Below are 13,544 nucleotides of genomic sequence, written 5' to 3' on the forward strand. Positions count from 1 at the left end.
TACAGCTACAATCACAGCCTTGAAAAAGTCCAGGTGGGCGAAACACGTGTCGGCTGTCACATTTGCAAATAGAATTCAATATACTGAAAAGTAGTAAAATCAAGCAAAAGAAACAAATACAAGTTTGTATATAGCATCTACGTGTGATAATATTTGTTATCTAAATTCGTTGTCTTTGCTACGCAGCTAGCGTGGTGACAGACTGGTATTTTGATACGTTTAAGGGACCGCGGAGGTACCTGCTGGCAAGGGTTAGCCTACATTGAATACAATAATTGTAACGTTCAACAAGATTGGAAGTACAACAGCCATTGTCACCAGTGTGCCTTTCTTGTTGGCAGGAATGAAAAAGCCTCATGTTTCTAGAGGGAGGTTGAAATCTACAGGAGAGCCCAACCCCCCCGGTGCAGCTTCCTACACCGGCTCTGAATCAGAGCCTCAGAAAAAATGACCGTCTTCTTCAGGGCAGCCTCAGCAAGCCTCACTGCTTCCTCACTACAAGCACCTGATGTGCCACACTCCGGGGACACCTGCTGGGGCGGGAGGTCCTAGGAGGAGACAATGAAGGGAGAGGGGTGGCCAGGAGAGAGAAGAATGCACACAAAGTGGAAATCATGACATGGAAAGACCCTGGAATTAAAAAAGAGACAGGGCATGAAAATATTAAAAAAAAATACATGAGGGGGAGATGAAATAAATGGCAGATGAGAGAGTGGAAAAGAGGAAGAAGCTGGGTGGAATAATAATGGAACAGCAAGGGACAAAACAGAAGCAAGAATGGAAGAGGAAGAACAAAAATAAACCTAACACAGATGAAAGGAGAAGAAAGATAAATCATGAAAACAGAGGAATAAGAAGCAGAAGATGGAGAAAGAGAAAAGAGATAGGAGGAGATGGAGAAAAGAAGGACAAACTTAGGGAATATCAACAAAAGAAGAGAGCAACAGTGATTGAAAAACCAAACAGAGGAAATGTGGAGGAAAGATGAAGTTAGAAGAAGAGAAAGAGAAAGAAAAGACAAGGAAGTAAAGGAGAGAGCGAAGTGAATAAAAGAAAGAGGGAACCCACAAAAGGAAAGCACAGGAAGAGACTCGTGAAAGGCAGAGGAAAGAGAAAATGAAATGGAGTGAATCAAGGTTGAGGGTAGAGTAAACATAGATACAAGAGAGTGGGGGTAGAAGGAGAAGAAAGAGGAAAGAAAAGACGAAAGATTACAGGAAGTTGAGAGGAAAAAGATGCTAAAGATTGAATCGAAATTAAGTTAAGTGAATGTGAAAGCCATTAAAGGAAAATAACAAAGGAAGAAAGTGGATGGAGGACAGAACATAAAAGTACATGAAGCAACCCAAGTAAAATGGTGGTAAAAGAAACTGGAAGAAAGAGATAAAGGGAAGAAAAGAGACGAAGGGAGTGACAAGAAAGGGAAGAAAGTAGGTGAAGAGGAGATGACAAAGAACGCTTGAAGAAAGATTAGAAAAAGTGGCAGGAAAGAAAAGCTGTGAAAGCACAGAGGAAAGTGTGAAAGGGGAGGGCACACATTGTAGGAAAGGAGAGAATGAAGGAAGAGAGAGGAAAGAAATTTGTCAAAACAGCATGCACAATGCACCATGCACTGAAGAGAATTCAAGAAAAGTTGTGGCAGTAGTAAGAGGGACAATCAAGAGCGAAGAGAATGCGTGCAAGAGGAGAGAAAATGCTCAATGATGGAGCGAGAATATATATGAAAACCGAGCAGAAAGGGAGAGAAGAAAGAAAATCGAGCACAAGATAGAAGAAATAACAAGAATGGGAGATGAAGCAGACAAGAGAGGTGGAAGACAAAGAGTGGTGGATGAAAGAGAAACGCACGGATTGGCAGGAGAATAAAAGGTATGAGTGTGGAAGAAGAGGAGTGAAGAGAATCATGGAGGACGATGAGAGAGGTGGGAAAGAAAGCAAAGAGGAAGAAGAGCGCAGGAAGAGGAAGAAAACCAGTATAGGGATGGAATAGAGAGCAAGTGTAGTGCACACGTGGAGATGTGATGAGGTGGGCTGAAAGAGGAGAAGAAAGAAGGAATGGAGGAAAGGACATGAAAGAGTGGAGAGAGAGGGGCAGAGACAAAAGCAGGAAAGAGAGAGCTGAGTAAACCGGAAGGAAGAAAACATGGAATAAGAGAGTGAAGTAATTATATCCTGTGTGGATACAGATGTAATTAAGAGTGATAAGGGAGGAGGAGCGTGAAAGACGTGAGAGAAGCAGAAGAATAAAAACACTGAAGCTCAAGGAAGAGTCACGAGGAAAGTGAGTCAGAAGAGGACGGGGAATGAGAACATGGAAAGAAAGTGGTATAAAGGAAGAGAGAATGGGAAACCTGGGGAGAAAAGGGAGGAGAGACACTCATGTTCTAAAGGAGACTATGGGAATATTTGGAGAGTGGAGGGGGTAGAGAAAGAAAAAAAAATAAAGCTGAGGACGAATCAAAAAGGGCAAGATCAGATGAGTGGCAAGGGGCGGGGCTGAGAAGACAAAAAGATGCTGGATGAAGAGGGAAAGGGGGACAAGAGAAGAAAGAACAAGGGATGGTGAGGAGGAGGAGGAAGGAGGTCCTGGATGACAGAGAGGAGGAGAAAGGTCAGAGCAGTGAGGGGGGGGTGATGGATGAGAAGAAGGAAAGGGGTATCCAAGAAGGAACAGGAGGCGATGGTAAGAGAGAAAGAAAGAGGTCAGGGAGGAAGAAAGAGAAGAGGAAGTGATACACGGAGAAGAAAGAAGAGTAGAGGATGAGAGGAGGTTAGAGAGCAAAAGGAGAATGAAAGGATGTGTAAGATGGAGGAAAGAGATTAGAGAAGAAAGAAGAAGAGGGGGTAATGAGTGTGGAGGAAGGAAAAACACAGAAGACAGGAGCTGACGAGGGATGAACTAGAGAAGGGAAGGCAGAGGAGGCAGAAGAGGAGCCGATGAATGACGAGGAGGGGGAAGGAAGACAGCAAATAAAGACGTTGAAGTAGCTGAAGGGAAAGGAGGGCGGAGCAGTCGGAAGGGAGGATTTGTAGATGAGTAGGAGAAAGGAATTCAGAGAAGAAAGAAGGGGTGAAGATAGGAGTGAAGAGGAATGGGGGACAAAGGAGTAGCAAAAGGGAAAGTAGGACAATGGTTGGGGAGGAGGGATGTAGAAGTGAAGCTGTGTGAGAAGAACAGAAAAGGAGGCGGTGACTGGGCGAGTCAGAGTGAGGGAGGGGGAACGAAGAGGATGTTTGTGTGGGTGGGAGAGTGAGTAAAGGCAGAATAAAGAGCAGAGGTGGGAGTGGGGTGTAGAAGAAAGAGTTCATGGCAGAGGAGGGGATGTGCTGGTGGGTGAGAGTGACAATACAGCCAGGCTGGAGGCGATGAAGCAGCAGAGGAGACAAAACAACTGCTGAGGGTGAGGAGAAGAGGGGAAGATAGGGGGAGAAGGGGATTGAGATGTCTAACTACAGAGGATAACGGGTGGGTGACGTGGAGAAAGAGGGAAGGCATAAGAAGGGTACAGGTGGACAAGAAGGTGCCAATAAAGCCCTCCTACACAAACTGCAAATAGTGCAAAACACCGCAGCAAGACTGGTGCTAAAATTACCAAGAAGGACATCAGCATCTGCAGCACTAGACACCCTCCACTGGCTTCCCATCCAAAAGAGGATTCTATTCAAACTGCTGATTATTTCCTTCAGGGCATTCCACAAAACAGGCCCCACCTACTTGTCTAGTAAATTCAATCGCTACCATCCTGGACGTCATCTGAGATCTGCAACGGCCAACCTCATGACCATCCCCAAGTTCCGACTGACCACCAGAGGTGGCAAATCTCTAGTAGTAAGAGGCTCTAGAGCCTGGAACAAACTTCCCCCTCATATCCGAGAAATCTCATGTGAGAGTAAATTCAGGAAAGCCATTAAAACCTGGATATACAACCAAACAGCCACCTTCTGCAAAACCCTGGTCTAAATTTCCTGAATCATCTCTAGGGGCTACTTCACCTTCTGCCCCTCCGTTTCTTTTTCAGGCTTACACAATTCACATCCAGCGCCAAGATACTCCTCGGAGTGATAGAGCGCTATACAAAAACCAAATCAAATCAAGAAGGAGTGAGTGATGCAGAAAAGAGAAAGAAATAAAGAGAAGCGCGAGAGGGTGATAAGATGAAAGACGACATGAAGAGGAGGAGGGGAAAAGGAGAGGAGACGGAGGAGTCAGGCAAAGGTGGAAGAAGTGTAGATGAAAGGGGGAGCAGGAGTTACAAGCAGAAGTGGAGGAAGACGGGTCGACACACGCGAAGAATAAGAGGTGGGAGGATGAGGGAAGTGCAGAAATGAGAGGGAAGTGCGAGTGGGAGAAGTGCAGAGGTAGGGAGGAGAAGGAAGAGCAGGGGAGATAGGGAGACACGTAGAAAGGGGGGGTGGAGGGTGAAGTGTAGAAGATGGGAAGGGAAGTGATACTACAAGAGGAGGTATAAAAGAGGGGAGCTGAGAAGAAAAAGTGAAGATTAGAGTCCCGTAGGAAAAGAGGAGGCATAAGAAGAGGAGAAGATGGAGAGATGGGGAAGGAGGCGGTGGAGGGCCTAGGAGAAGTGTAGGAGAGAGGAGTGAGTGCAAGAGGTAAGGCCAGGGGAAGTGTACAACAGGGAGGGCAAGGGGAGGGGCAGGGGGTAGGTGTAGAAGAGTGGAGGACAAGGAAGACGTGGGGTGGGTGCAGAGGAGTGAAGTAAAAGGGCTCGGTGAGGGTTGTGAAGTGTAGAAGGGCGGAAGGAGAGCAGAGGGGAAAGTGCAACACAGGCGAGAAGTTGAGTGGGTGAGGGTGGGGGTGAAAAGAGGAGAAATAGGTGGAAGGCAGTTTTGGATAAGTAAAGAAGAGAAGAGGGGAGAAGGGGGCGAGCGTCGGAGAAGAAACATTGGGCTGGGAGCATGCGAGAAGTGTAAAGGAGGGGAAGAAAGAAGGAAGGGGGGAAGTGCAGAAGAGGAGAGGAAAAGAGGGGGAGGCAAATGTGAGAAGTGCAGGAGAGAGTAAGAGAGGGAAAGGTGGATGAGAGCAGTGCAGAACAGGAGAGTAAGAGAGGGAAAGGTGGATGAGAGCAGTGCAGAACAGGAGAGGAAGAGAGGGAGAGGTGGATGAGAGCAGTGCAGAACAGGAGAGTAAGAGAGGGAAAGGTGGATGAGAGCAGTGCAGAACAGGAGAGGAAGAGAGGGAGAGGTGGATGAGAGCAGTGCAGAACAGGAGAGTAAGAGAGGGAAAGGTGGATGAGAGCAGTGCAGAACAGGAGAGTAAGAGAGGGAAAGGTGGATGAGAGCAGTGCAGAACAGGAGAGGAAGAGAGGGAGAGGTGGATGAGAGCAGTGCAGAACAGGAGAGTAAGAGAGGGAAAGGTGGATGAGAGCAGTGCAGAACAGGAGAGGAAGAGAGGGAGAGGTGGATGAGAGCAGTGCAGAACAGGAGAGTAAGAGAGGGAAAGGTGGATGAGAGCAGTGCAGAACAGGAGAGGAAGAGAGGGAGAGGTGGATGAGAGCAGTGCAGAACAGGAGAGTAAGAGAGGGAAAGGTGGATGAGAGCAGTGCAGAACAGGAGAGTAAGAGAGGGAAAGGTGGATGAGAGCAGTGCAGAACAGGAGAGGAAGAGAGGGAAAGGTGGATGAGAGCAGTGCAGAACAGGAGAGTAAGAGAGGGAAAGGTGGATGAGAGCAGTGCAGAACAGGAGAGGAAGAGAGGGAGAGGTGGATGAGAGCAGTGCAGAACAGGAGAGTAAGAGAGGGAAAGGTGGATGAGAGCAGTGCAGAACAGGAGAGGAAGAGAGGGAGAGGTGGATGAGAGCAGTGCAGAACAGGAGAGTAAGAGAGGGAAAGGTGGATGAGAGCAGTGCAGAACAGGAGAGGAAGAGAGGGAAAGGTGGATGAGAGCAGTGCAGAACAGGAGAGGAAGAGAGGGAGAGGTGGATGAGAGCAGTGCAGAACAGGAGAGTAAGAGAGGGAAAGGTGGATGAGAGCAGTGCAGAACAGGAGAGTAAGAGAGGGAAAGGTGGATGAGAGCAGTGCAGAACAGGAGAGGAAGAGAGGGAAAGGTGGATGAGAGCAGTGCAGAACAGGAGAGGAAGAGAGGGAGAGGTGGATGGGAGGAGTGTAGAAGAGGGGAGGAAGAGAAGGAGGGGTGAGTGGGAGAAGTGCAGAAGAGGTGAGGAAGAGAGGCGAGAAGTGCCGAAGAGGGGGAAGAGAGGGAGAGACGAGTGGGAAAAATGCAGAAGAGGGAAGGGAAAGAGGGAAAGACAAGTGGGAGAAGTGTAGAAGTGGGGAGAAAGAGAGGCAGAGGCGATTGAGAGAAGTGTGGAGGAGAAGAGGAAGAGAGGGAGGGGTGAGTGGGAGAAGTGTAAAAGAGGAGAGGAAGAGAGAGAAAGGCGGTGGGAGAAGTGTAAAACAGGAGAGGGAGAGGCAAGTGGGAGAAGTGTAGAAGGGAGATAGAGAGGAAGAGGTGAGTGGGAAAAGTGTAGAAGGGAGGAAGAGAGGGAGAGGTGAGTGGGATGAGTACAGAAGAGCGGTGAAAGAGGGAGAGGTGAGTGGGAGAAGTGCAGAAGAGGGGAGGAAGAGAGGGAAAGGCGAGTGGGAGAAGTGTAGAGGAGGGGAGGAAGAGAGGGAGGGGTGAGTGGAAGAAGTTTAAAAGAGGAGAGGAAGAGAGAGAAAGGCGGTGGGAGAAGTGCAGAAGAAGAGAGGGAGAGATGATTGGGAGAAGCGCAGAACAGGGGAGGAAGAGAGGAAGAGGTGGGTGAGAGGAGTGTAGATGAGGAGAGGAAGGGAGGGAAAGGCGAGTGGGAGAAGTATAGAAGAGGGGTGGAAGAGAGGGAGGGGTGAGTGGAAGAAGTGTAGAAGAGGGGAGGGAGAAAGGGATAGGTGAGTTTGAGAAGTGCAGAGGAAGAGAGGGAGAGAGGGAGCAGCGGGTGGGAGAAGTGTAGAAAAGAGGAGCAACAAGAGAGTGGGAGGGTGAGGTGTACATGATAGAAGCAGAAGGGGAAAGAGGAATGGGTGGGTTTAGAGAAGCACAGAAGAAGGGAAGAGGGGGGGAGAGAGCAGTTTTGACGAAAGGAGGTGGGAGAAGCGAAGAAGTTGAGGAAAATGATGAAAAGTGTGAAAGTTCTGAAGACAAGAGAGAGAGGGGAAACCGGAGAAAGTGTAGACAAGAGAAGGAAAAGGGAGCAGGCAGGGTGGGAGAAGAGATGAAGAGGAAGCAGGCATGGTGGGAGAAGAGATGAAGAGGAAGCAGGCAGGGTGGGAGAAGAGATGAAGAGGAAGCAGGCAGGGTGGGAGAAGAGATGAAGTGGAAGCAGACAGGGTGGGAGAAGAGATGAAGAGGAAGCAGACAGGGTGGGAGAAGAGATGAAGAGGTAGCAGGCAGGGCGGGATAAGAGTAGAAGGGAGAGGGGAAGTTTAGAAGGGAGGATGGAGACAAGAATGGGTGAAAGTAAAGAGCAGAGGTTGGACAGGAAGAGAGCAAGGAGAGCCCTACAAACACACACACAGGTCGGATGAAGTTTAAGACAGTGTCTGCAATGGTGGAGAAGATGGTGGACTCTGGTGGGTTTCACTGAAATATACCACATGAGAGGGAGGGAAAGATAGGGTAGGGGAGAGAGAGGAGGACAGGCAACGGAAAGGGAAGGAAACAAAAGGGAGAGAATGAAGGAAGAATAAAAACTGTGAAGGGAAAGGAAGGATTCAACGACGGAGGGAAACCAGAAGAAATGAAGATATGAACTGAGGGAAGGAGAAAAGAATGACGAAAGATACTAAGAAAGAAGAGAAAAGAGTGGAAGGAAGGATGGAGAAGGGATGAAGGAAAGAAAGAAGAGGCAGGGGAGGAAATGATGAAGGGAGAGGAGAACATTGACAGGAGGAAGTGAAAGGGAAGGACAGTGGAAGGAAAGAAGAGAAGAAGGGATGGAGGAAAGACAAAAGGAAGAGATGAAGGGTGGAACGAGACAGCGTGGACAGGAGGTGGATGCGAAAGGAAGAATGGGAGGAAGCGGAGAAAGAAGAACGGAGAGAGATAGGAAGGAATAGAGAGAGCAAGGACAGGAGGGTTGAAGGGTTCAGGAAGAAATAAATGAAAGATGGAAGAAAAAGAAGAAGGAATGAAAGAAAGAGGGAGAGATTAAGGGCATTGGAGAAGGAAGGAAGGAATAAAATAAGGAAGCAACATATCATGCGAATAGGGAAGGAAGGAATAAAAGAAGTAAGAGAGAACTCATAAATGAAATAAGGAAGTAAAGAAGAAATAAAGAAAGGAGGGATCCATAGAAGAACGAAGGAAGGGAGAGGGAGGGTGGGAGGAAGGGAGGAAGGAAAACATCAAGGGAATGGGCAAGGAAGGGATAAAAGGAGAGAGGGCAACGTCAAGGGTATTGGGGAAGGAAGGCCAGATCCGGGGAATAAGAGAAGGAATAAGAGAAGGAAAGAGGGAGATATCAATAGCATACGGAATGGAGCAAAGATGAAAAAAGGAAGCATCGAATAAGGAAGGAAGGAGACATCAAGGGATGAAAGAAAGAAAGAAGGATGGAGGAAGAGGGGCGACAACAAGAGAATGGGGAAGGGAGAGGAAAAGCAAGAGAAGGGGGTGGAAGGGTGAGAGTAAAGGGATGGAGGAATGAAGGGTGGACATAGAAAATAAAATCTGCGGTTTAAAGAAGGAGATGAAGGAACGGACCACGGAGGAAGGAAGGAGGGGAAGAGGATGGTTGCGAATGAGAGGGTGAGTGAAATGGCCGAGTGCCGGAAGAAGGTAAATGTAAGAGGGGTGAAGAGAGGGGGCTCTCAGAGCCCACCCCGGACCCGCGCGCCTCCGTATCTTGCTATTTTGCTCGGTATAAAAGTGACCCTGAAAGGTAGAGAAATGGTGGCTCGATGGGGGAGGGGAGGAGGACCACAGGACGGACGGGAGCGTGTGGGGGGGGGGGGGGGGGGGGGTGGATGCACCAGCACGGCCCCGGCCCCCTTACCTTGCAGGCGGCCGAGAGGAAGCTGGCCGAGGCGGTGAGCAGGGCGAGGAGCAGAGCCGGGCCCATCATCCTGGAAGGGAGTGAGGCTGCCCGGGAGGGAGGACGGGAGCAGGGCGAGGAGATGCTGCTGCTGCTGCTGGGAGAGGCAGACTGAGGCGGGAGGGGGCGGGCGGGCGCCAGCATCGGCCGCGCGCGAGGGGGGGCTCTGCCAGCCCCGCCGCAGTGACAGCAGCGGACGTGGGGGCGCTGCTAATGCTCCGGGCTGCTGCTGGCACCGGTGGCGCAGGGACTGGGCCGAGCCCGGCCAGCGGCCCTGGGATACGCATCTGTCCACCCCACAGAGCCCTGGGATACGCATCTGTCCACCCCACAGAGCCCTGGGATATGCATCTGTCCACTCCACAGAGCCCTGGGATACGCATCTGTCCACTCCACAGAGCCCTGGGATACGCATCTGTCCACCCCACAGAGCCCTGGGATACGCATCTGTCCACTCCACAGAGCCCTGGGATACGCATCTGTCCACTCCACAGAGCCCTGGGATACGCATCTGTCCACTCCACAGAGCCCTGGGATACGCATCTGTCCACCCCACAGAGCCCTGGGATACGCATCTGTCCACCCCACAGAGCCCTGGGATACGCATCTGTCCACTCCACAGAGCCCTGGGATACGCATCTGTCCACCCCACAGAGCCCTGGGATACGCATCTGTCCACCCCACAGAGCCCTGGGATACGCATCTGTCCACTCCACAGAGCCCTGGGATACGCATCTGTCCACCCCACAGAGCCCTGGGATACGCATCTGTCCACCCCACAGAGCCCTGGGATACGCATCTGTCCACCCCACAGAGCCCTGGGGTACGCATCTGTCCACTCCACAGAGCCCTGGGATACGCATCTGTCCACCCCACAGAGCCCTGGGTTACGCATCTGTCCACCCCACAGAGCCCTGGGGTGTGCATCTGTCCACCCCACGGACCAGAGGTGATCTGGTGGCCAAGATGCAGCCGTCAAATCTAGCAGATCTCTGCTCGAGTCCCGGCTCTACCACCATCACTCAGTGTGTGATCCTGGACAACTCCCCGAGCCTCCTTTCCATCATTTGCCTAAATATGGGAGCGCCTACAGGCGCCCCAGTTCCTTAAATGTAGCACACTTACGTGTTAAAGTGCCGGAGCCACCTACCTGGTTGTTTTTTTTGCTAAACGTCATTGTGTGTTTTTACTTCGTGTATTCTCGATTCCTGGCTGCCACCATGGTTCATAAAGACCTTTCCAAACACCACACTTTGTATGAGAGACGTGCCAGGACTCCACGGGGCGTGCAGTGGAGGGATGCAACATGACACAGGACAGCCACTAAATGTGGTGGGGGCCTCTAATACTTCCCACCACCCACGGTGTCCCACCCCACCCCCAACATCCAGAGCCTAAAGCTTCTCCCCCAGCTTGTGGTGCTGGTCCCTGGGGTGTGCTCGGGGCTCGCATTTTCTTCATTAGAGCTTTCTGAAACAACACAAACACACAACTGCCAATGTGTCCTACAGCACAACACACATACCATAGAATTATGTTTGCAGTGATTTATTTTTTGTAGAGCGCACGTTTACCAACATAGTCATCTTGGCGCTACGAAATAAAAGGACAACAAAAGGCTACAAAGACCTCTTAAAAGACAACAAAAAAAGGAGGAGTGAGAGCTAGCAGAATAAACACGTTTTTAACCATTTCCTTACCTGAATGCAAGGTGCGGATGAATGTCCTTGAGGTGACTCGGAAGGTTATTCCAAAGCAGACGAAGAGAACGGCCTCCCAGCCCGGATTGTTTAAAGTGCGGAATCCAGTGGGTCCGCAGATGGGATCGAAGATGAGCGATTACCCTTGAGGAATCCACCTGTAGGATTGTAGGGAGCCACTGTGACACTACTACACCTGGGAGCAGGGTCTGCTTGACCCGCAGCCACGTGTCTTGGTAGCCCCTTAACTGGTCCAAACGACACAAACGTACCTACGCTGACCACCTCCCTCCAGCTCCTGGACCTTTCTGTGATAGCCTAATGCATTCTGGGTGTTGTAGTCTTGTTTTGCTTCCATTAGACTTACACTCCTGAAATCAATGAGTTGTAGGTGAAAAGTTCTGGACTGGACACAGTGGGCCTTATTTAAGAAGGCCTTGCGCCACTGGTACGCCACTTTTTCCCATTTTAAAAGTGACGTACCGGCGGCGCAAGACCTTCATAAATAATGCCCAGTGTCTGTAAAGAGCTGGAGTAACGTGTTAACCCTAAACGTACCTTTGGTTTCTCGGTTAAATAGACTCCTTGCCCGGCTATGAACAAGGAACTGTCCCTAGTAGATGCTACGCATTGCAAGACAAAGTCATGCTTGAGCCTTATCCCTTTTGTATGGCTCACTCATTGAGTCTAAAAGCACCATTAGTGTATCCTCCCTACTCAAAGGTAGGAGACTGTTCCTTGTGCCAAAGGTGCTTACTGGTGTGACACTGTAAAACTGCATAGCTTCAGACAGAACATTCACCATTGTGTTTGCATAAACAGGGACCCCCTAAACCCGTACCCAGCATGCACCCATATTTGGTCATCATTTAACAGCTTGTACTTCTTCACAGAACTTCTTTGGTTTTGTACAGAGAATTGAAAAGCCATAATAAAAGAATTAAGTGTAAGGCCCCCATCACCGATGGCCCAGAAGAGGGCATGGTATCATTTTCACCCAATAAATCCTGCCCTGAGGTGGGGCATGGAATTTATCAGATGTGATCAAAAGCACCTATTACAAAGCTTTTTCCCCCAATATTGGGGAATAATGTGGATTTTGGTGATTACCAACCAGTCTGATAGTCTTAGTGGGAATGCACATGTCTAAATGCTTGCACTCTGAAAGCAAGAAACATTGTAATACTGTCTCTCATAAGCAGCCCTATGACTGGATGTGCTTCAGAACCCTCCCTTTCCACCTCAGATGAGGTTTACTAGGTTTAACCTGATATTGGTCACAAAGTGCCCAACAAGTTCAATTGTATAAACTCCGACTGCTGCTTCCCATTGACACTTTGTGACCTCTAACTCTTCCAGTCACTTATAATAGTATGAATCCCCTCTGGGCGTAATGACTCTGAAGTAGCCTTGATCTCACGTTCTCGCCCACCTCAACTACAACGGCATCCTTATGGAAATATTTTCGTGCAATATTTATCCTAATAGGTTTAAAAAGGGACCCTACCTAGAAGCGAGAGACAAGGTGCTAGGCTACAAAGTCAGACGACAAGCGACTTGTGTGTGGGGTAGCTAAATTGACTACTGTTTCTCCCACTTATCTGCATTACTCTGACTTCCAGTTGAAACCAAGATAGTGTTTAACCCCTTCTCTGCGGCGGCTATTCCGCCACAGTGCTAAGGGTGGACGGCGGCCGAGTGGCGGGCGCATGCAGGTGACGGAACCACTCCGTCACCAGCGTCGGTTGCGCTGTGCTCATGACGGAGCGGTTCCATCAAGGCACCGCCCGCTCAATAGAACGCGCCGCGCAGGCGCGGTGGCAGGGCCATGACGGAACCGCTCCGTCATCAGCACAGCGCCACCGCAGCTGATGACGGAGTGGTTGCGTCATCAGCAGGGAAGGGGTTAAGGGAACCCTAGTCATGCACAAGTTTCTTCATAAGGCTGATCCCACTGGCTGTTAAGACACAGGGTTAGCAGCCATCACAACGCGGGCATTACCACGCGCTGCCATTACGACTCTGCTTTTACAACGCAAGTCGTTTCAACGACTTGAGCTGGAGGGCGCTGTTGGAAAAGGAATAGTTACATTTTCTATTCCAGCACCTTCCCTACTGTAACGTGGGCTGGAGTTGGAATAGAAAATAAAACTATTCCACTATCCAGCGCTTACAGCGCAAGTCATTGTAACGACTTGCGTTGTAAAAACAGCATCGTAATGACACGCGGGGTAAAAGCCCGCGTTGTAATGTCATACAACCAGACACAGTAGAAGTCTGAGATATGCAGACACAAATATAGATCATGCTGAGCAATGGAATCATCAACGGGTGGAAGGTGGGCTTCGGAACCAGTACCCCCACTTTAAGACATGCTATTGATCTGATCTGAGAGTGAAGGATAGAAGTTAGCATTCTGTGCCACTACGGCTCAGACGGCAAAGCCCTGGTCTATTGATATCATGGATCGCACTTATATTTACTAATCAACACCTGCTTGTACCCAGTTGAAAGCTGATAATCAATTGGATACGCCCCTGCATTGATGTCCTCTGTACAAATGGAACATGACTGGATTGGATTTCACACTGTGGCAAACCTGTACCTCATGCCCTAAGAGTCTCAGGAGACAATAAAATCCTGCTGAGTCATGCTAGAGTTTTGCAGGAATTATTTTTCTCACTCAAACTGCAGTGAAGAATTTCTCCGAATTATTTGAACCTGTGGACAAACTTTATGGAGTCATTCTGACTTCATTCAAAAGTCAAACCTAGCCCTAGCAGACACACCAGGTAATGCTGAGTGGTGCTCCTGAGG

General features: G+C 49.5%; 1 protein-coding gene across 1 annotated transcript in view; it reads right to left on the bottom strand.

The window, feature by feature from the left end:
- PCSK1N (proprotein convertase subtilisin/kexin type 1 inhibitor) overlaps positions 1 to 9,147 on the bottom strand; it is an 87,489-nt gene extending 78,342 nt beyond the window's left edge. The window contains exon 1 of the mRNA XM_086940371.1: positions 8,989 to 9,147. Within this exon, the coding sequence (XP_086796497.1) occupies positions 8,989 to 9,057 (69 nt within the window). The 5' untranslated portion in view covers positions 9,058 to 9,147. The remainder of the gene's footprint in view (positions 1 to 8,988) is intronic.
- Between the last annotated feature and the right edge of the window lie 4,397 nt (positions 9,148 to 13,544).

This window comes from Lissotriton vulgaris, chromosome 10 (genome assembly GCF_964263255.1).
Source record: "Lissotriton vulgaris chromosome 10, aLisVul1.2, whole genome shotgun sequence".
Taxonomy (NCBI): Eukaryota; Metazoa; Chordata; class Amphibia; order Caudata; family Salamandridae; genus Lissotriton; species Lissotriton vulgaris.